Source organism: Papio anubis, chromosome X (genome assembly GCF_008728515.1).
Source record: "Papio anubis isolate 15944 chromosome X, Panubis1.0, whole genome shotgun sequence".
Taxonomy (NCBI): domain Eukaryota; kingdom Metazoa; phylum Chordata; class Mammalia; order Primates; family Cercopithecidae; genus Papio; species Papio anubis.
The window spans coordinates 72,254,366-72,274,394 of record NC_044996.1 but is presented as its reverse complement, the minus strand read 5'-3'; the positions used below and the strand labels follow the sequence as shown (position 1 = coordinate 72,274,394).

Below are 20,029 nucleotides of genomic sequence, written 5' to 3'. Positions count from 1 at the left end.
CCCTGAAACGGAGCACTACAGAGCTCACAGAGGAGAGTGGAGAACGGAAGAAAGACACTGTTTCCTGAGTTGCCTGGATAGGATTGTTTATGACGTAGCCACAAGCCTCTTCTGTTACAGCAGGCTGAGACCTTGCCACCTCAGGATTATGCTGGCACTTGCGCTTAGCCTCCTTCCGGCATATACACACAGAGGGACACAAAAAGGACACTCCCTCCCGCCCTGAGTTTGGAAATGATGTTTTGTGATGAGAGTCTAGTCCTGGTGGCTCACTCCCCGCTGCCTATTGCTCACCAGCACGGAAAACTCTCTTTCATTCATAAATAATTGCCTTGCACATTACTGTAGAAGAAAAATAGTTAACAAATTCCTTTGTTTTGCTTGGGAAGTTACCAAATTTGGTTAGTAATTGCCTGCCTGATCAAAAGCCATTTCCTTCGTGGTTAACCAAACATCAACTTGACTCCGTTTGGCCCGTTTTAAATATCACCAAAAGTGAATAGCCCCAATTACGACAGGAAACACATTTCCCGACATTAAACGAGGAACAGAAACAGATTTGTCATGTTTCAAAATGCACGTAGTTCTATGGATGGGCTCACATACTGTTCTTATTTGCAACCTTCTCTCCCTAAACACACACACAGGAGCGCGAAGACACAAACACATTCTTCTTTCAGGGGGTGTAGAAGGATTCTTGGAAAATCCTGTCTCTGAGTTATCTTCAAAAATGGCTGAAACTCATTACCGTGACATGTTTTAGCTTAAAAATCAAGATAAAGTAAAGGGGAAAGTAAAAAATAAAATAATAAAATAAAATAAAATAAAATGTAATCACTATTTTACTTTTCTTGAGAGAAGGGAAAATATTTGCCAGGAAAAATACTTTAGAGAGACTGTAGTCCTCTTCAGACATTTAAAACTTTCACATGAAATAGTAAAATAAAATAAAATAAAATAAAATAAAATAAAAAATAATCCCTTGGGTTTAGGTGTGGTTGACTGTGAGTTGGAAATCTTGGGAACACCGGAATGCATTTATAAATCCATCAGAAATATCACCCTCACTATTTGGCATTCAATATTGATAAGAAATGTGTGGTCCTCCTTGGCCTCTGGTTTTTCAGGCAGGGTTATAACAGGAATTATCTGCTTCAGGGGTTTTATTTGGGGAATCCCCTGGGTCCTTCCTAGTTATCCATGACACTGTGGTGTGGTAGCCCAATGAGGGGTTTAGTTGGGATTTCCTGCATTACTTGAAAGGTATGGTACCCTCTGCAATGGAGAAAATAAATTTAAAAGCTATAGAATTCATCCAGTTAAACCACACTAATCTGGAACCTGTCTTCTCTTCTCTGAGAGCCTCTTCACTAGAGGATAAAATAAGCATTGATTTTTCAAGGACCTATGGATCACTTATTGCTAGTAAAGTCTTCTGGCTTAGAGCCTTAAGCCCCTTTCGATTCTCTCTGAGTTACCCTGGAGAAATAAACCAACAAGTAAAAATCAAACATGTTCTATTTTGCAGCGGAAAAATGTGTCAGCCAAGGCATTTCTGGAATTCGCTGTGCATTAAATTGTGTGTGTGTGTGTGTGTGTGTGTGTGTGTTGGATCTTTCCTTTCGGAGGCGTAAAGTTTTGTTTATGTGGCGCTTGTGGACTGAGAGAGGGATCCTGGCCACTAAGAGCCTCTACACTGCCTGGGAATCACTGCCTGAGGCTGAGTGGGTCCCTTAGTGGATGACTCCAGAGCTGAGCCCCTTGGGTGGAGCTTCTGAGCTGCTGTTGTTGATTGAGGATTGAAAAGCATTTTCCAACTGCAAGTGCTCCTGCTGGGCATGGAAATGAGCTGACTAGACTTGTAAAGTCAATCCACTTCTGGTTCAAAGGCATTTTTCTCCAAGTGCATTATCCTGTAGCTCAGAGCAGGATGCAACCAGGTATGGTTACAACAGGGAGGCTGAGGTAGGATGCGTGGTGCCTGCAGCCTTGAAGCTCTGAAAGCTGAAATCACAGACTGTCTTTGTGACTTCATGGCCAACCTTGAGTAAAAGCATGTCTTCTGTGGGAGAAGTTGCTGGTGTCCAACCCCGGAAGTAGCAAGTGCCTCTCCCACAGCTGAGGGCCAGAACACCACGTTCTCTTGTGCTCTGGCTCTAGTCCACTCTTCTCTGGGCTCTTGAGAAGAGCGGCTGCAGGCATATGCAGAGTGAATGAGCTCTGACTGAGACTTGACTTCAGAATCACTGGGCTGGCCTGGCCTCTTGACACAGCAACACACTGCTTCTTGCCTTCCAGGTAAATACCTCTGCCTTACTGACCGTGTTATAGGTTTTAGGGGGACATTGGCACAGGGATTCTCCTCAGCCTCTGCCTCTCCTGTTAACTATCACTAACCAAGTCCCTAACATTAGGAAAGTCCAAGTGATAATTGTCAGTTTCATCTTTCATCAGCTGGGGTTTTGTGACAGAGATCTTGCCATCACTACCTCTCGGGGGACTGAAAGTAGAATGTTAGTGCTCCTTAAAATTAATGAAGGCTAGACTTGTCCAGTAGGTTGAGAGTATGCTGTAATACCCAAAGAATCCAGCAATAGTCCCTCTCCTAGGTAGCAATGTTGCCAGAAGGCTCCCAGGCCCAGGATACTATGCATTAGGGCTCATAGATCTTGTTTAGAGAGCTAGGGAGCAAGGTGGAGGGACGAGAGTGCCTCCTGGAAGGTAAGGACTGAAGCCAACATGGTAGCCACTGAGCTGAGTGGCAGGTGTCTAACACTGAAAAGTGGCCCTAGCCAAGGGCTCTAAGCAGTGGTACTTTCTACCGAGGCTCTTCCCCAAGGAGCTCTAGATCACAGAGGCAGCAGGATTATTGGATCCTCTTTGCACTCACTTGATTTCAGGAGGAGGTCTGAAGTCCCAAAGCATGGGCATTGGGGTGAGAGAGGGAACATCAAAGTGTGCCAAAAGAAATTGCTTTATTTTACTTATTCCTGATTTTTCTCACCAGAGCTTGAGTTCATATACTGCATTGTAACACAAACACACAAGCACGCATACCACACACACATGCCTCTTCAAACTAGAGAAGGAGACTACAGAAAGCACCTGGCTATGAAAGGCATGTCAGGGATTTTGCTGTAGGGTGGTATGGTTGCTTTGCTTCAGTTATCCCCATGGATACCTTATTATCTTCTGTGATTTCTCTTTTGTATTTTTTTAAAATTTGTCTTTATTTCTTAATTATTAAAGCCTTCGCTTTTGCCCCTTGGAGCATCGATCAGGATTTACTAACTCTACAAACATTTATTTCATGAAGGAGCAGTTTTTTGTCTAGTAATGTTAATGTGGGGACCCTGGGAAGGGAGACAGTGTATGAAAGAAGGCATAGATTGGCTTGAAGCACAGGCAGTATAAGTGTTTGCCTATATTTGGTGTTTTGATAGACTTAGGGAAAATCCCTCAGCCTACTACCAAATACTTCTGACTGTCAGTACATCTGTGGTTGTTAGGCATTGAAAAGCCCTGATTAAATACAAATAATTATGAGAATATGGAAAGAAGCCTTTAGTACCTTATTCACATGCCCTAGGAATGATGGGGTAGGGTGCCAAGGTAAGAAGAGGAAAATATATTGTAAATAACCAGGAGTAATTAAATAGTGAAAAGATCAGCATGAGATTTGGTGGGCCCAATGGAGTTCAGGATGATTTATTTCTTAACAGAAGGATCTGCTTCTGTTGGGCTCATGGCTGCCCAAATTAGGCAGAGCCAGATAATGACTCACTGATCTGAGGACTGCATGGTGAGAAAGCGTGTGTAGGGGAAGAGGGTGTAAAGCAAGCATTTTTCTGGTTTTAGGAAGATAAAATCATTCTTCATAAACAGTATTTTTTTTTCAAAACTTCATTGATGCAATAAACTTGGCATATCCTCGTTCAAGTGATCTGAGCCAGTGATATTTTGCTACATGTCTGAATTATCTATTTTAAAATATCACACTGGCACCTGCAGTCATTTTTCAAATCCTAGCCCACTTTCTTTGGGGCTGATGCACATAGCATATTTGGAGGTAACTCTGACTCTCATCCTCATTTTTTAAAAGGTAGCATGAGGCCAGCAGCAGTTCAAGTCTGTAATCCCAGCACTTTGGAAGGTCAAGGCAGGAGGATCACCCTAGGTCAGGAGTTCAAGACCAGCCTGGCCAACATGGTGAAACCCTGTCTCTACTAAAAATATGAAAATTAGTCGGGCGTGGTGAAATGTGCCTGTAATCCCAGCTACTTAGGAGGCTGAGGCAGCAGAATCACCTGAACCCGGGAGGCAGAGGTTGCAGTGAGCCGAGATCATGCCATTGCACTCCAGCCTGGGCAACAGAGTGAGACTCTGTCTCTGTCTCAAAAAAAAAAAAAAAAAAAAAAGCAGCATGAAAAAAAAAAAGAGAGAGAGAAAAGGAAACAGGAAAGAGGAAACATGGGGGTGGAGTAAGTAAAAGAAATGTATAAGACATAATACCCAAGTATACCCAAGTTAAAATGACCTAACCTAAAATTCACATACCACAAACTCAACCCATGAAAAAATATGATGTCCAGCAATCCTGATTGAGCCTTCAGTTAATATATGACTGTGCAAGTTCCAATGGAGCACCAGAGAGGAGAGGTAACATAGAAAAGGACTGGGTTTGACTCTAGTTTGGTGTTGTTGTTGTGTGTGTGTGTGTGTGTGTGTTTCTTTAATTTTGTTTGTTATGCTTTGTAGAGACAGGATCTTCTATGTTGCTCAGGATGGTCTCAAACTCCTGGACTCAAGCTATCCTTTTCCCTCAGCCTCCCAAAGCACTGGGATTACAAGTGTGAACCCATATACCTGGCCTTAAGTTCAATGTTTTAATGGAGAGTGTTTGAGGACTAAAAGAGAAAGGATGCATTTACAATTATTTATTATTTTCACTGCTCCAGGAAGTCAAAGGCAGCTGAATGGTGACTATACAATGCCTCTTCTGGCAATTACTAGAATCACTATAGGGTAGTTAACATTTGGACTTTCAAACAGGTTTTATCTTTTTCATTTATTCATTTATCCTGCTCAAAATTAGCCAACTACAAAACTGTCCCCATAATTCTGGGGACAAATTTCCTAGGAAATTTTTAAAAATTCTATCGACCTTAAGTTATTAATCCAGTGAAGAAATAAGAAAATGTAGTTGTATGCTTTTGATATACTTCTGTTAGAATGAGAAATACAATGAACTGAAGCCTAATGTTGTAATTATTATCATAGGAAGGCCTTCACCATTTGATAGCAATATGAACACACGATTAAATTCAACAGAATACATTTTCCGGTAGCTAAAGTTTTTGCAAGCATAAGCATTTCGCTTCCAGTCCTCCCCATGAGAAGAACACAGTGAACACAGATAAGAATTTGTATCTCTACTTTTTCTTCCCCTACTCTACCGAGGAGCAAGAGTAACAAAGTTTGACGTGCATGACTCAATGACTAGATGAATAAAAGCACAGTCTTCTTGAGAGATTATATTGAATTAAGCCAACCAGAAGTTGAGGGATTCAGTGTGAGAATTACTTCAATATTAATTAGGCCACGTCCCTCAATTTCCTGAAGTAAGAACACACCCATGAGTTAGGGTCTTGTCATTAACATATTTTATCTAATCATATAAGAACATACACTTACATTGCATTGACAAATACCAAAGATATATTTCCAAGGATAAAATTGATAAAAACAGGTCATGTATTCTAGAAGACATGTTTCAAAATAGTATTTGAATTTCTTTAAGAAAGTTGGCTTCCCTAAAGACTTTCAACCTTTTGAATCTGCTTTAGGATTTAACCAAAAGTTAGTGGTTCCAATGTTGATCCCAAAGTTTTCCGCTTCGAGTGTTTTGCCTCAAATAATTCATAGCTGTATAGTTGATAGAAAGATTAGCACATTCTTGAAATTAACTCCTATCATCTCTTTAATTTTGAAAACATCTGTGAGTGCTTATTATGTTCCAGGCTTTGTCCTAAGCAGTTTGCATGGTTTTTTTTTCTTTTTTTACTAAACCCTCAGATATATACACACACTTACAGAAACATACTGTATGATAAAAGTGTTAGAAATAATAGCTTTAAATGGTTAAAACAAAGAACTGAATGCAAAAAAAAAATAAAAAAGACTTGTGTAAGGTCATTCAGATAGAAAGTAGAGTCAGAATTTGAATCAGGTCAGTCTGAATCCAAAGTCTGTCTTCTTATATGGTGTACTGCTTGAGCCTTATTCCTATTTATTATCATAGCCTGAAGAATTCATGTAGAAAGTAAAATTTAGTCAATAGCATATAATTTTCCTATTCTCATAACCAGTAGTATTGACAAAGGAGAAAGAAGAGGAAAGGAAGAAAGAAAACAAGAAGAAGAAGGTGATCTTCCAAATTTTTATCAAGATGAGTGTATTTGTCAAGATTCTTTTGTCTACAAGTAATGGAAACCCAGCTGAAGCTCACTTAAGCAAACAAAGATAATTTATTTCTTCATGTAACTTAGCTAGCGCAGGCAAAGTTGAATTCAGGTACTCAAATGATGTTGCGGGGAAGCTGATTACATTTCCTGACTCTGCTTTCATTAGAGTGTTCATTAGAGTGTTCATTCAAAGGAGGTCTTTCCCAAGTAATGGCAAAAAAAAAAAAAAAAAAAAAAAAAAAAAAAAAAAAAAAGGCCATGAGTAGCTTATTTCAGATTCATGTTCTATAAGCTTGGAACTATGCCAAAATATCTTAATCACGGGGAGTGGACAATTCAAAACCAACATTTTACTGTAAGGATTTTCCTATTATCAAACTTAAAAAACATATTCTTCTTTCTATTGTGGGCCCCTGTGGGTCTCAGAAATCTCCACATGCTTTGCTGCCCCTCCATTGTTGAAGAGTCTCTTATAAAGGTTTATGGGTGTTCATGGATGAAATATAGAGATGCCCCAAAGAGACTTCCAGGTGTGGAGAATGAATTGCTGGCATTAGTATATGCGCCTCAGGCCCCCAATACCTGACAACCCAGTGCTTCAGCAGCTGACCAGATTGCAAAGTTAGTTATGAGATAATGCAATATTTTCCCCCTCAGATACGAGTTAACAGGAACTAACTATACTTTAGTCTAGTACATACAAGGGAGAGCTTAGCTACATATCTCCCAGTGATGTCAACAGATATATACAGAAATGGGAATGGAAAAAGTTCAGATTAAAAAATAAAAAATTCTGGATGACTAAATTACATGCATGTAATAAATATTAAGAAAGAAGTTTCTTCTGAGAAAGAAACTTACACCCAAGATATGCTATTTTCTCGATTTCAAAATATCACATCATATGTTAGGTAGTCTAAAATACTAGCACAGACATTGCAACAAACATCTTTTGCCTTATTTTTACAAAAATCTATTTAAAAAAAAGATACCAAGCAAAGTTGTCCCTTTCTATACAAGGTAATGTCCTGCCTTTTAACAATAAAGTGAGCTAAAGTTAAAGGCAAGAAAATGCCTGTATTAGGAGATACTAACACAAATATTACATGGTAAATTGCACTCCAAAATTAACAAATAAACTCGACTTTTCTGTTTTTGAGCTGTGTATTTTAGCTAAGAGCATGCAATAAATAAAATATAGATAGATAGATAGATTGATAGATAGATACATAGATAGATAATAGATAGATATATCTTCTGAGTAAGAGGAAATGAACACTCTCCCCCCACTTTAATGGGTGCAAAAAGAAACAAATGCTCTTAAGAGATGTGGCAAAGATCACATGCAGATGTGGCTGTTTTCCAGCCCAAGTTCCCTATAGGAAAGTGGCCTTGCCCTGTGAGGTTCACTTTGCCTGTCTAGGATAGGAACAGTGTCTTTCTCAGTTCTGCATGGTGAGCAGTGGATAACTAACGATTGAGCCAAACCCTTCAGCGGCATCCAAGCTGTAACTAACCCTTGGCCATACTGAGATTTTTGGAGTGTTTAAAGTCATACCCAGTTGCCTGAAGATCTCCTCCCTATGGCTGAATATCCCCCTGCCACCACTACTACCACTGCCATCACAGTGGCAGGGCACATTTGTACCTAAGTAGCTGAAATTAAAAGGACACACAGGTCTTTTACTCCCAGATTCCAGTATTGGCATATATTATAAGTTATTTCAAGTTGCATCTTATTTTAAATGAACTTGGATCGGCTTTACATGCCCTTTTTACCAATGTGTCAGAGGTGAATAATATAATTTTTCTGGAAAAATGCAAATGCCATTAGTTAAGATGCAACCTGCAAAAGAATCCAGGGGCACTTGATTTCTTATTTCTGATGAAAAGTATGTGACCAAGTCATGTGCACACAGGCAGACATCTCATATCTGCACACATAAACGTGTTCTTTGGACGTCGTAGACAAGTCTCTTCCCCAAAAAAAAAAAAAAAAGAAAAAGAAACTTGTATATTCAGTTTAAGGAAAAGTAAAATCCAGCCCAAGAATATATTCCAGGAGACACTGGACTCAATCACTTAATCCAAACATTTTGAGTTATGCACATTCTTGGGAGCAAAGGCCCTTTTGTTGCCCTGCTGGTGGCCCTGGAGTTTTTAGACTATGTTTGCTGATTAAGTCCTGTCTGTGAGAAAAAAACAAAGGCTATGTATAGGAATATTGGGCTCTAGCAGAGGCAGGGCTTGAAGATCCAAGTTTTCTCTGATGCTTGACAGTGGCAACTGGAAGACTCCTGCCTATCCTCACTTCACTACCAGAAGAGAGAGGATAAACTGGCACAACTGCTGCTCACCTAGTTTGAGACTCCACCTGCAGAGCCAACTGGCCCCAAAAGCTTGTGCTCCTTTCTGTTTCCCAGTGCCTTCACCGGAGAGCAAAAGACCCTGATACATCTCTCTGGATCTGCTTAAAGTGGCCCCTCGTGGGCAATTATTTCGCATGTCTTTGAGTTTTATAATTTAATATAAAATCGTAACCTGTGTCTCCCTTTTCTCCTCTCTCTACCTCCCTATCTATAGCTTTTTTTCCAACAAGCCCCTAAACCCCCCTCCCTGTTAGACTATGAAGTGTCACTCACTGTGTTTTTTATGCTTCCAATAGTTTCCAAAACAAACAGTGGAGGCAGTGACCGGCTGGGTATTCACTGGATGCAACAGTAACTCCCAATCCCAGCAACCTGAGCCGCCATTGGCGGCAGGTCTGCTCCCTAAAAGGCGGGCACTTGCCAATTTCTGTGCTCTGCCAGGTCCTGGAATCGGGGATTTGAGGACTAATGGTCTGCACATGTCCACTGGGAGGAAGGGAGACTAGACTTTGAAGGACATACATACTAGTTTGATCTTCCTCTCCTTTTCTTTCGTCTATTCAAACAAAAACTATATATGTATATATAAAAATTACACACACACACACGCACACACACACACACATACACACAAAATTGATTTATTTGAATACAGATCCAGAAATTGTTTTTCAGATTTGGGTTTTGGGTTTTGGGTTTGGTTTTGTTTTGTTTTTCCTGCTTTCCCTCCTTCCTTTACCCTCTGTGCCCTCCGCCTGTGTCTCCCCCTCCCTCCCTAACCCAGTTCAGGTTGAAACTTTGCTGCAAAGAATCCCTTCACCCCCTCCAGGGATGGCTCTGAGCTCTCGGGCGCGTGCCTTCTCCGTGGAAGCCTTGGTGGGGAGACCCAGCAAAAGAAAATTCCAGGACCCAATACAGGAGGAGCAGCCTGAGCTGCAGGAGAAAAAGGGCGGAGAGGAAGAGGAGGAGAGAAGGAGCAGCGCTGCAGGGAAGAGCGAGCCGCTTGGTAAGTACTCCCATTGCCCTGAGCCGGTTGCCTGAGCTTACTGGTTCCGCATCTCTCCGCCTGGCTCGCGTCCCGACGCAGCCAGAGCCACATTAGGAGCCGCGGGACACCTCGACCACCTGGTGAAGGGGAAGTTTCAGCGCCTCCGAATCCTTCCCGGAATACAGCAGTTTCTTTGCGGTAAAGGGGAGGGTCCCTACATGATTGTGAAGTGAGTCTCTCCTACATCCTCCTCCTACCTTCGCGGGAAGCTCTCAGAGCCAGCGGGTGGCTGTTGTATCCCGGGATGGGAAGCAGGGCGAGTTCCCAAATCCCGAGGGCATCCAGTCTCGGTTACCAACGTCTCCAAGAGAGTGAGGATTGGCAAATCTGAAGAAAAAAAAAAAAAAAAGGCGGGCGGGTGGGGGGTGGTAGCGGGGCTGCACCTTTCACGGCCCCTCTTTCTCCATTAAGCGGACGCAGAGGGTGTTATGCGGAGCTTGGGGAATCTGTCGCCAAAGTTCCTAGGGAAGGTACAAGGCCTGTCTGCTCCAAGATAGGCACCAGCGAGAAGTGGGCATGTGAACTGTGACGCTGTCTTAAACCCTGAGCGCGTTTCTGTGTCCAGCAGAAAAACAACCTAAGACAGAGTCCTCAACAACTGCTTCCTCTGGCTGCGGCAGCGACAGCGGCGATGGCAACATCTCTGAAAGTCTGGAAGAGAAAGATATTCAAATGGAGCTTCAAGGATCTGAACTGTGGAAGAGATTCCATGACATCGGGACTGAGATGATCATTACTAAAGCGGGCAGGTTCGGTTCTGCCCAAGCTGTTCACAGGGGTCGCACACATTAGGCACTTAATTTACCGCTCTGGTAAGATGAGGAGTCTCCAGTTTCATGCTCTGGTACTCCTCTGTTCCTTTTCCCCAACTCCCTGACATACAGTAGAAAGCCATAGCCCCTCAATTGATAGGGCTCAGACTTACCTGGCCCCATGTAAGTGGCTCATTCTTCCTTTCCTGTACACTATGACTCCAATAACTCACTTCCCCGTCTCCTGCCTGTGTAGTATAAGACAAAAATCAGACTTTGGTCTTAGACTGTGGCCAGACCTCTCAGTTAAGGCCTCTAAGATAACCATGGACAATATTCCATGTCACAGTTCCTCGCGCCCGCCAGACCTGGCCCAGGTTATTTTGAGGTGAGCCATTCCCATAGCCACCTTTTGGCATGGGACAGCCACTTCACTGCAGCTGGTTATTTTGTGAGTCTTACAAATTTCAGCCTTCCACAAATCTGCTTCACAGGAAGTACCCTTGAAAAGGAGGTTGGGACACAGCTTTTTCTCTCATACTTTCTCTTCTATAGCTTTTTATTATGGTTGGGGAGGGACATGAACAAAGCCTTGTGATAATAATATTCTGCTCCACTTAGAAATTCCATACTTGTTCAGTCAAGTATACAACCAACCATCTTTTCTCATTTGCAAATGCTATTCCTTGCTATTTTGAAATGGGAAGGGTATTGTGAATCCCTTCACTTTTTACTGGAGTCAGCATTTGTCCAGAGCCACTCCCTCTTCCAAACATTTCTAAAAGCTCTTGGGTCAGTCCTTATTTTCTTTCTTACAGGCGGATGTTCCCCTCTGTTCGGGTCAAAGTGAAAGGGTTGGATCCAGGGAAGCAGTACTATGTGGCCATCGATGTGGTGCCAGTGGATTCCAAACGCTATAGGTAATGGGCCCCATAGGATGGTACTCCATGCCCAGGCTAGGGCCAGGGATTTGAACCTTCAGACCTGCAACCTAACAGCGCAACTTTGAAAACTCTAGCATGGGGAGTGGTGGTGAGCGATTGCTCGCCTGTGGGCTTTGGGAGTTGAATTTTCTTTTTCAAACTGGGTTTCCCAGTGAAAGAAGAGAAGTCTTCTTCCTCTCTTCTGCCCCCATCCCCTCTTGGAATGCAGTGAATTTAGGGCACTAATTAGAGCTTCAAATGTACCCCAAGCTTCTCCCTACCCACTGCTCTGGCCTTGGTTGTGTAAACTGCAGAGGGTGTGGGCTCTGGTGGCCAGAAGGGAAGGGGATTGAAGGAATTGTGGGAGAAATCCCCAGGCTCCATGGGAGCCTGGGTTTCTGGGGACACACTGGGCCCTGAGCTGTGCTGCTTTGGCAGCAGGAGCCCAGAAGGATGATCAATTTGCCACTCAAGGTCAGTCAAGCAGTTCCTGTGTCTAGGCCTGTCTTTTGGTCCATCTTTAATCTTTCCCCTGAAGCAATGTCTGGGTCTTAGAGAGTACAAGGGTCATTTTCCCTTTATTTAAGTCCTCAACCTACAGCAGGCTGAAAGTGGCCCAATTGTTCTAAAGCCAAAAAGCCCTTGTGGGATACATCCCAGACACACCAGCTTGCCAACACTTTGACTCAGGGGCTTGGGGTCCAGTTCACGGTTGGAGGGATGGGGAGGTGACAGCTGTTTACACTAGGGCTGTGAGCATTTGACACAGAGGCGGGTCCCTGGTCCTCCAAGGAGACAGCCCACCTCAAAACCAGAGCTAGCTTTGAAAGCAAGGAGAAGGCTCAGCTCAGAGGACTGCTGGGGCTGCAGTATGAAAACAGCAGAAAAAGCTGTTTGCTTCTCAAGTTGCAGCTGGCATGGGAATAGGCGCAAAACTGGGAAGTTGAGATTGGAAATAGTGTGAAAATCGGCCAGAGGCTGTGCAGGACTGTGTTCCTAAGAGTTTTCTTGATGTGAAGCCTTATTGGCAAAAGGGCTTCCACGAGGACTGGTGACAGTAGGCTAGACAGAAATACTTGTCAGCCCTCCACTTCTTCCCAGACTCTTCACACCCAAAGCTAGTGGATTTTTCCATTGTCTCTGTGAGATAAAATGGGTTAGATCAATTTCTGTGGTGGTTTCTGTGAGAAAATACAAACCAAACTTAGAAATCTCATGACATTTTACTTGCCCTGCACTTCATTGCATTTTGATGACATATGCTTATTTACAGTTTATTTTTTGCCCCTGAATGCTTGTTAGAAATTAAGTTGAATCTTCTGCTTACTTGCCCTTGAGATCACTGGGCTAATCTGGAGCAAAATCCTCAGGAACAGAACACAACAGCTCCCAGCTTTGGCCTGCTACACCTAGTGCCACAGCATGTGTTTTTTCAGGTACGTGTATCACAGCTCACAGTGGATGGTAGCCGGGAATACGGAACATCTGTGCATCATTCCTAGATTCTATGTTCACCCGGACTCACCCTGCTCAGGAGAGACCTGGATGCGGCAGATCATCAGCTTTGATCGCATGAAACTCACCAACAATGAGATGGATGACAAAGGCCATGTACGTGAGCAAAATCCTTTACCCTGAGTAGGGAGGTGCCAAGGCTCCTGCCCACTGGCCACCCTGGAGAGGCCAAGGAAGCTTTTTGCAGATGCACATGTTGTGTTTTTTAGGAACTGTCCAAGCCCTGCACCTGTAAGTAAAGTAGCCAACCTAGGGCTCCTGAAACGTTTGTTTGGCATCTGAGAGTGCTGGCAACTGGGGGTGGCGAATATAGGGAGTTTGAGGACAGAAAGAGACCTGTTTAAGCCAGAATGCCTGGTCTGGGAGAGTAGGAGGGAACCATTCAGGGAGTTCTCAGGCACCATAGCCTCCTGGGCAATCACTGTGATCTCTGATTGCCTTCCTATAGTCCACGCAGTTGGATGGGCACCCAGTGTATTGTATGGTGTGGTGGAAGGATACAAGTGGGGGAATGTCAGACTGCAGCCTGGAAACCTCCCCAACAACCAACCCTCATAGGTACTATTGATCTTGCACATTGTAACTAGGTGCATCCCTGCTTCTGCCCTCCCCAGTCTGGCGCTGTGCCAGCTACAAAAGGAAAGACGGAAGCTCCCAAGATTAGGAGGTAGGGTATGCCAGAAGGTTACCCACCGTGTCCAAGCCCATCAGTTACTGCCATGAGAACCTGTAGCAGGCTAGCAGATCGCAGTGCCACTTCCACACCAGATGGTCGCCAATGTTTGAAGCAGGAAAAGGCCTCAATCTGGAAATGGAATCACTGCTGACGGGTGCCGCTGAGGTGCCTTTCTCTGGAAATGTTTTTAGCTTGGAGCGCCTCCCTCGGAGTGCCTCTGTTGGAGGCCAAATGGCATAACAAAATAGTTACCTAAGCCTCATCATTGCCTTTTTGTGTGCACGTGGTGGAGGTGGTCAGGAGAGAGAACTAGGGTTGGGGACTGGAAGCCAGTTTTTCTAACAGCATTGGTCATTTCTCCTCCAGATTATTCTGCAATCCATGCATAAGTACAAACCCCGAGTGCACGTGATAGAGCAAGACAGCAGTGTTGACTTGTCCCAGCTTCAGTCCTTGCCCACTGAAGGGGTTAAAACATTCTCCTTTAAAGAAACTGAGTTCACCACAGTAACGGCTTACCAAAACCAACAGGTAAAGCTGGTCATGTCTCAGGCAAATGGAAATGGCTCCAGAGGGACCTTGGGATAGAGGCTAACTGCAATCAGTTGCATTTTCCACAATTCTAAATAAAAATCATAGTTTTATTGAATTGTCATCCATGCAAGTTTGATAATGAATTGTGTAAATCTTATGTGAGAAGGCAACTCCAGAATGTAATTTATAAAAGTAATGATTTATAAATAGGAGCTAACCATTCTAAATATGACTTGCAATATGGTTACATTTATTTAAATTGTCATATTACATGTTGCAACATCTTTTCTGGTGGTTGTAACCACTATAAGCAATGGTGACAGTGTTCTCACTGAAAGCAATGATATTATCTTTCTCTCTCTATTGAATCCATAGATTACGAAACTAAAAATAGAAAGAAATCCTTTTGCTAAAGGATTTAGAGATACTGGAAGAAACAGGTAAGCAGCATAGCAATGACATCTAATATTGATGTAGCTAGCTATTTTCACAAGTTTTTATTTTTATTTTTATTTTTTTTTCTGAGATGGAGTCTTACTCTGCTGTCCAGGCTGGAGTGCAATGGCGTGATCTTGGCTCACTGCAACCTCCGCCTCTGGGGTTCAAGTGATTCACTTGCCTCAGCCTCCCAAGTAGCTGGGATTACAGACACATGCCAACAGGCCCGGCTAATTTTTGTATTTTTAGTAGAGACGGGGTTTCACCATGTTGGTCAGGCTGGTCCTGAACTCCTGACCTTGTGATCCGCCCACCTCAGCCTCCCAAAGTGCTGGGATTACAGGCGTGAGCCACCACGCCCGGCCCCGCACAAGTTTTAAGGATAAGAAAACTGGCTCAGAGACTCAAACGCTCTAAATTTTGTAATTAGTAGGTGGTAGAAAAGGAACCCAGATGTTTTGTGTCCAAAACATTACTTCCTCCCACTCCTTTGCTACTCAGTATTAAGATCTTGCTTATTTTAGAATTCTAGGTTTAACTGAATTTTATTCAGAAGTCTAGCTGTATAAAAGAGAAATATTTAAAATAGTTACATCTAAACGACATAGCAAAATAACTCAAAATCATTATGTTCAGAAATTGCATTATGGGGATGCTGAAAGTTGACTCTCTTTTTTAGGGGTGTATTGGATGGGCTTTTAGAGACCTACCCATGGAGGCCTTCTTTCACTCTCGATTTTAAAACGTTTGGCGCAGACACACAAAGTAAGAAAACTTGGAACATTTGTTTTATTTTTACATATTAATTAAATAACAACATCCAGAACACTTGTACCAAATACTATACAAAGGGATATGTACATGCAAGAAAATGTGTACTTACAGGTAAGTGGGTGTACCTCTGCCTGAATGATGAGGTAAGAGGCATAAAGGGAGAGAAGCTGGCATAAAGGAAGAGAATAGAAATGTGGTAATTGTGGACTTATTGACATATGTTAGTAAGTTATCTTACACCCTATGATTTTCAGATTTCATCTGGATTCTTCAGCCTCTCACTATCTCACGTTCTTTAGGATATGCCTGTGGTGCATTTGTAGCCTGATTTGCAGATATGTTACTATTGAAATGAATAGTTTATCTTTTATGAGGACCTTTCAGTACACGTTAAAATAACTTTCATTAAATTCATCACTTAGCTCTAATTTGCCTCTTTTTTGTCCATGGGGAAAGTAAATGTTAAAAATAATACTAAGTCTTCACAATTTAATTGCCACAAGCATTTAAAAATAATTGCAAGATATTTATTCTCAGATGGTACATTACATGACAAAGTAATAACAATTAAATAATGCCGACTTTCTGGTGGAAGAATACCTTAATTTGCTCTGATAGTTAATAATAAACAGAATAATTTTTACTTGAAAATGACATGGATTTTTTTTATCCCTTTATCTTTACTCCATCGGAGTTGCTTGACTTTGACCATTAATTCAAGGTTACAACTACCAAGCAAAATCAACATTATAGTTAGGTTGAGTTTTACATGATGCCATAACGACTAACTGAAAAGGGAAGAAGTGAAGTCTAATCATTTGGTGAAATATTTCACTGGATGATTGTCTCGATATGGTTTAGGGAATTGCATGAAAAATATATAAACACTTACTTTACAGTGTCGATTTAACCAGTAGCATCTAGGAAGCATACTTTTAAAATATCCAAGTCAAAACAAATGCGCATTAATAAAGAAAAAGTTAAAGATGATCATGAAATGTTAAAGTACACAGTTTTCTTAATTATTTAAGATATCCAAAATGCTCTCAAATTGCAAATGAGTTACTAGTTTCTTAAATAACTTTTAAATGCTTTATTATAAAAGATATTTGCAATCTTGTTGATGAAGGTTTAGGATATGTCTACATACACAAAAATAGTTAAGAAAACAGCAACACTAAAAAAAGAAACAACTTGGTCAAATCCAGCCAATAACCAATTGTTTGAATTCAGACATTTACAAAAATAAGGTTTAGAGTTTCCTGGACCTTGTAATTATCCCTAGTTTTAGTAGAGCTAGGCAAACATAAAAGATCACCAAACATCATTGATATGAATACTTACATTCATCTTTATGTTTCTTAACTTGCAAAATTGTTTGCAACTCTTAAGATACAATGCAGTATGGAAATTGCCCCATTCATTGTTTTGTATTAGAAAAAAAGCTAAGGCTTTTAAATATGTTGCTTTCATTTATACAAGACTATTTTCATGTACACTGATTTTTAAATCAGTGGTCAGAGGAATTTTTTAAATCATTATAACTTTGGTCAGAGGAATTTTTAAAATCAGTATACCTTTGGTCAGAAGAATTTAAAAAATCAATGTACATGAAATCTATGCATTCTATCTATAAATTAAATCTACATAATCCAAAACAACCAATCAATTTGTTCATCTTAAGTACTTATTTTAGTAATTTTTAAAGATTACTAAAAATTATTTATTATGTAAATATTTTAATTTTTAAAATAATAAAACTAGTTTGTGTTTGTAAGATATAATTGACTCCGAGTCATAATTGGATTTCTTTGTAATTCTTTGGACAAATGTGATTCAAGTGCCTAGCACAATATTTGAGCAAATGAATGCTTAATACATGATACATAGTAGTAGTGCTAAAAGTAATAGTGGTAGTAGTATAGATCAGTGGTCCCCAATCTTTTTGGTACCAGGGGCCAAGACAATTTTTCCACGAACAGTGGGAGTTGGGAGGCGATGGTTTCAGAATGAAACTGTTCCACCTCAGATCATCAGGCATTAGATTATCATTAAAGAGCACTCAACCTAGATCCCTCACATGCACAGTTCACAATAGAGTGTGCGCTCCTATGAGAATCTAATGCTGCCACTGATCTGACAGGAGGCAGAGCTCAGGCAGTAAGGTAATGCTCACTGGCCTGCTGATCATCTCCTGCTGTCCAGCCAGATTCATAACAGGCCACAGACCTGTTCCAGTGGGTAGCCCAGGCATTAGGGATACCTGGTATAGATACTATATTGAACTTTGGTCAGAGGAATGAGCAGGTCCTGTCTCAAAGAAGCTAAAAGAACTGTGAACTCACAAGGAAAGTTAATCTAAGGATGAAGCAGGGATAGTGATGGGTATGATTACTAATACAGCAGGAACATCAAATGTCAAGTTCATTATTCATTGACTGAATTGTCATTCACAGGTGGAAGCAGTGGCTCATCTCCAGTGACCTCTAGTGGAGGGGCCCCCTCTCCTTTGAACTTACTTTCTCCACCTTGCTTTTCACCTATGTTTCATTTACCTACAAGTTCCCTTGGAATGCCCTGTCCAGAGGCATACCTGCACAATGTCAACCTGCCTCTTTGCTGCAAGATTTGTCCAACTAATTTTTGGCAACAGCAACCTCTTGTTTTACCGGCTCCTGAAAGACTAGCAAGCAGCAACAGTTCTCAGTCTTTAGCCCCACTCATGATGGAAGTGCCTATGTTATCTTCCCTGGGGGTCACCAATTCAAAAAGTGGTTCATCTGAAGACTCCGGTGATCAGTATCTACAAGCACCTGATTCTACCAGTCAAATGTTGTATGGATTACAGGCACCTGGAAATATTTTGCTGCCAAACTCCATCACCCAAGAAGCACTTAGTTGCTCCTTTCATCCTTCCTATGGCTTTTATAGATACAATTTCACTATGCCGTCTAGACTGATAAATGGTCCCAATCATCTTAAAGTGAATGACGACAGTCAAGTTTCTTTTAGAGAAGGCAAATGTAATCATGTTCATTGGTATCCAGCAATTAACCATTACCTTTAGTAAAACAATAGCATTTCTAGAACAATTACATGTAAACGAATATTTTCTTTATTTGTAGCCAAAGAAATTTCAACAGTTATTGGTCTTGAAAAGCATCATTACAATAAGTATTTCTTTGTTATGCATTTAAAGATTTAAAGTGCCTTATCAAATAATATTCATGAAGAGCTGTTTATAATGTCAAGTGCAATGTATAGGAATCTCTGATTACAGTGGCCTTGAGCTTCAAAATGAGCTATGCAATAAATATTATTTGATGATACTCCACCACTGAAAATTGATGCTAAGCGATGGGATTTTCAATTATAGTGAAGCTAGTTCACCATGATAACTGCATTTTACACATTGACAATGACAAAAAGAAGATGGATGTAACTCATGCAAGCAGTGAAGCAATTTCAGTTTTAACAATGAAGATTGGCTTTAGTGTCATTATCTAGTAGTTGTAGAAATAAATTTAATTATTTGTTTGCCTTATGCCTTTATACTTTGCTGTTGAAGAAACTGCTAATCTCAATTTAAGATACAAATAAGGACACAAACTTTCAAGTATTATATTTTATTTATCTTTGTAGCCTAAAGACCATTTGATCTAGAAGGAACACAAAGATCAAATGAAAAGTAAAACACTCTAATATATTTGCTTTTATTTTCTTTTATTTTTGGATAAATCCTAGATAAAACTTGTTCACGTATTCCTTTAACACATCTGGTATTTTACACAATATTAGAAAAACATATTATTATAGTTTTCTAAGAAGATAAAGACATTATGATTATAAGAGGGAAAATATATTTGAATCCATAAATATGAAAATATCATTATTCTGGTATGATTTATCTCCACTCTTGTATGTCAATCATAGTGAATTAAACTAAACAAAAGTGGAATAATATTTGAGTTTATGAAGTTGAAAAGATTCCTTTCACCAGGCCCTAAATTTCTGAAAATAATTATGAGGTATAACCTATACATAGCCAGCATATCTTTAAGATGAATCAGATACTGAGTTTATGCTAGTAACTCTAGACATTTTATTAAGCCAAGCCCTTTAATATCACAATGGAATTACTTGACTTTTGACAAACTAAGCAAACTGCTAACTGATTTTTCTGATTTTTCCAACACATATAAAGAAGAGCATATCAATTATCAATTATTTTGCTTAAAATGATTATTTCATCCCAAATATGCTTTATAAATGTGCCTTCCTATATATGTATTAAAACTATGTGCCATTCACTCCTGGGAGTAGGGATAGGATGCCACATGATTGCATTTAAATTAAGTATTCTAGTCAAGATGAAGTATTATTTGCGATCTAATGTAATTAGATACTGTTGCAAAAGTCTTTAAGGAATAAAATGTATACCACCCAGGTTTATTAAATCAGAAATTAAAATAAGAAAAGACATTTTATTTTTGACTACTCCCAAACAGGAAAGCTAAAGGCTGACTTTAATTAGTA

General features: G+C 40.7%; 1 protein-coding gene across 1 annotated transcript; it reads left to right on the top strand.

Moving 5' to 3' along the window:
* The first annotated feature begins 1,201 nt into the window (after window positions 1–1,201).
* On the top strand, window positions 1,202–19,214 carry TBX22 (T-box transcription factor 22). The gene is made up of 9 exons (XM_003917929.5): window positions 1,202–2,298; window positions 9,663–9,839; window positions 10,450–10,630; window positions 11,452–11,553; window positions 12,993–13,167; window positions 14,114–14,278; window positions 14,657–14,721; window positions 15,399–15,484; window positions 17,950–19,214. Exons 2-9 carry the CDS (start codon window positions 9,665–9,667, stop codon window positions 18,558–18,560), a joined length of 1,560 nt encoding a protein of 519 aa, XP_003917978.1. The 5' UTR covers window positions 1,202–2,298; window positions 9,663–9,664; the 3' UTR covers window positions 18,561–19,214.
* The last annotated feature ends 815 nt before the right edge of the window (window positions 19,215–20,029 follow it).

Excerpts from the sequence above, each read along its gene's own strand:
- TBX22 (XM_003917929.5), top strand. The coding sequence starts at position 9,665 with ATGGCTCTGAGCTCTCGGGCGCGTGCCTTCTCCGTGGAAGCCTTGGTG. Across the intron at positions 10,631-11,451 it reads ATCATTACTAAAGCGGGCAG|GCGGATGTTCCCCTCTGTTC; the intron begins GTTCGGTTCTGC and ends TCTTTCTTACAG. Across the intron at positions 14,279-14,656 it reads CGGCTTACCAAAACCAACAG|ATTACGAAACTAAAAATAGA; the intron begins GTAAAGCTGGTC and ends TTGAATCCATAG.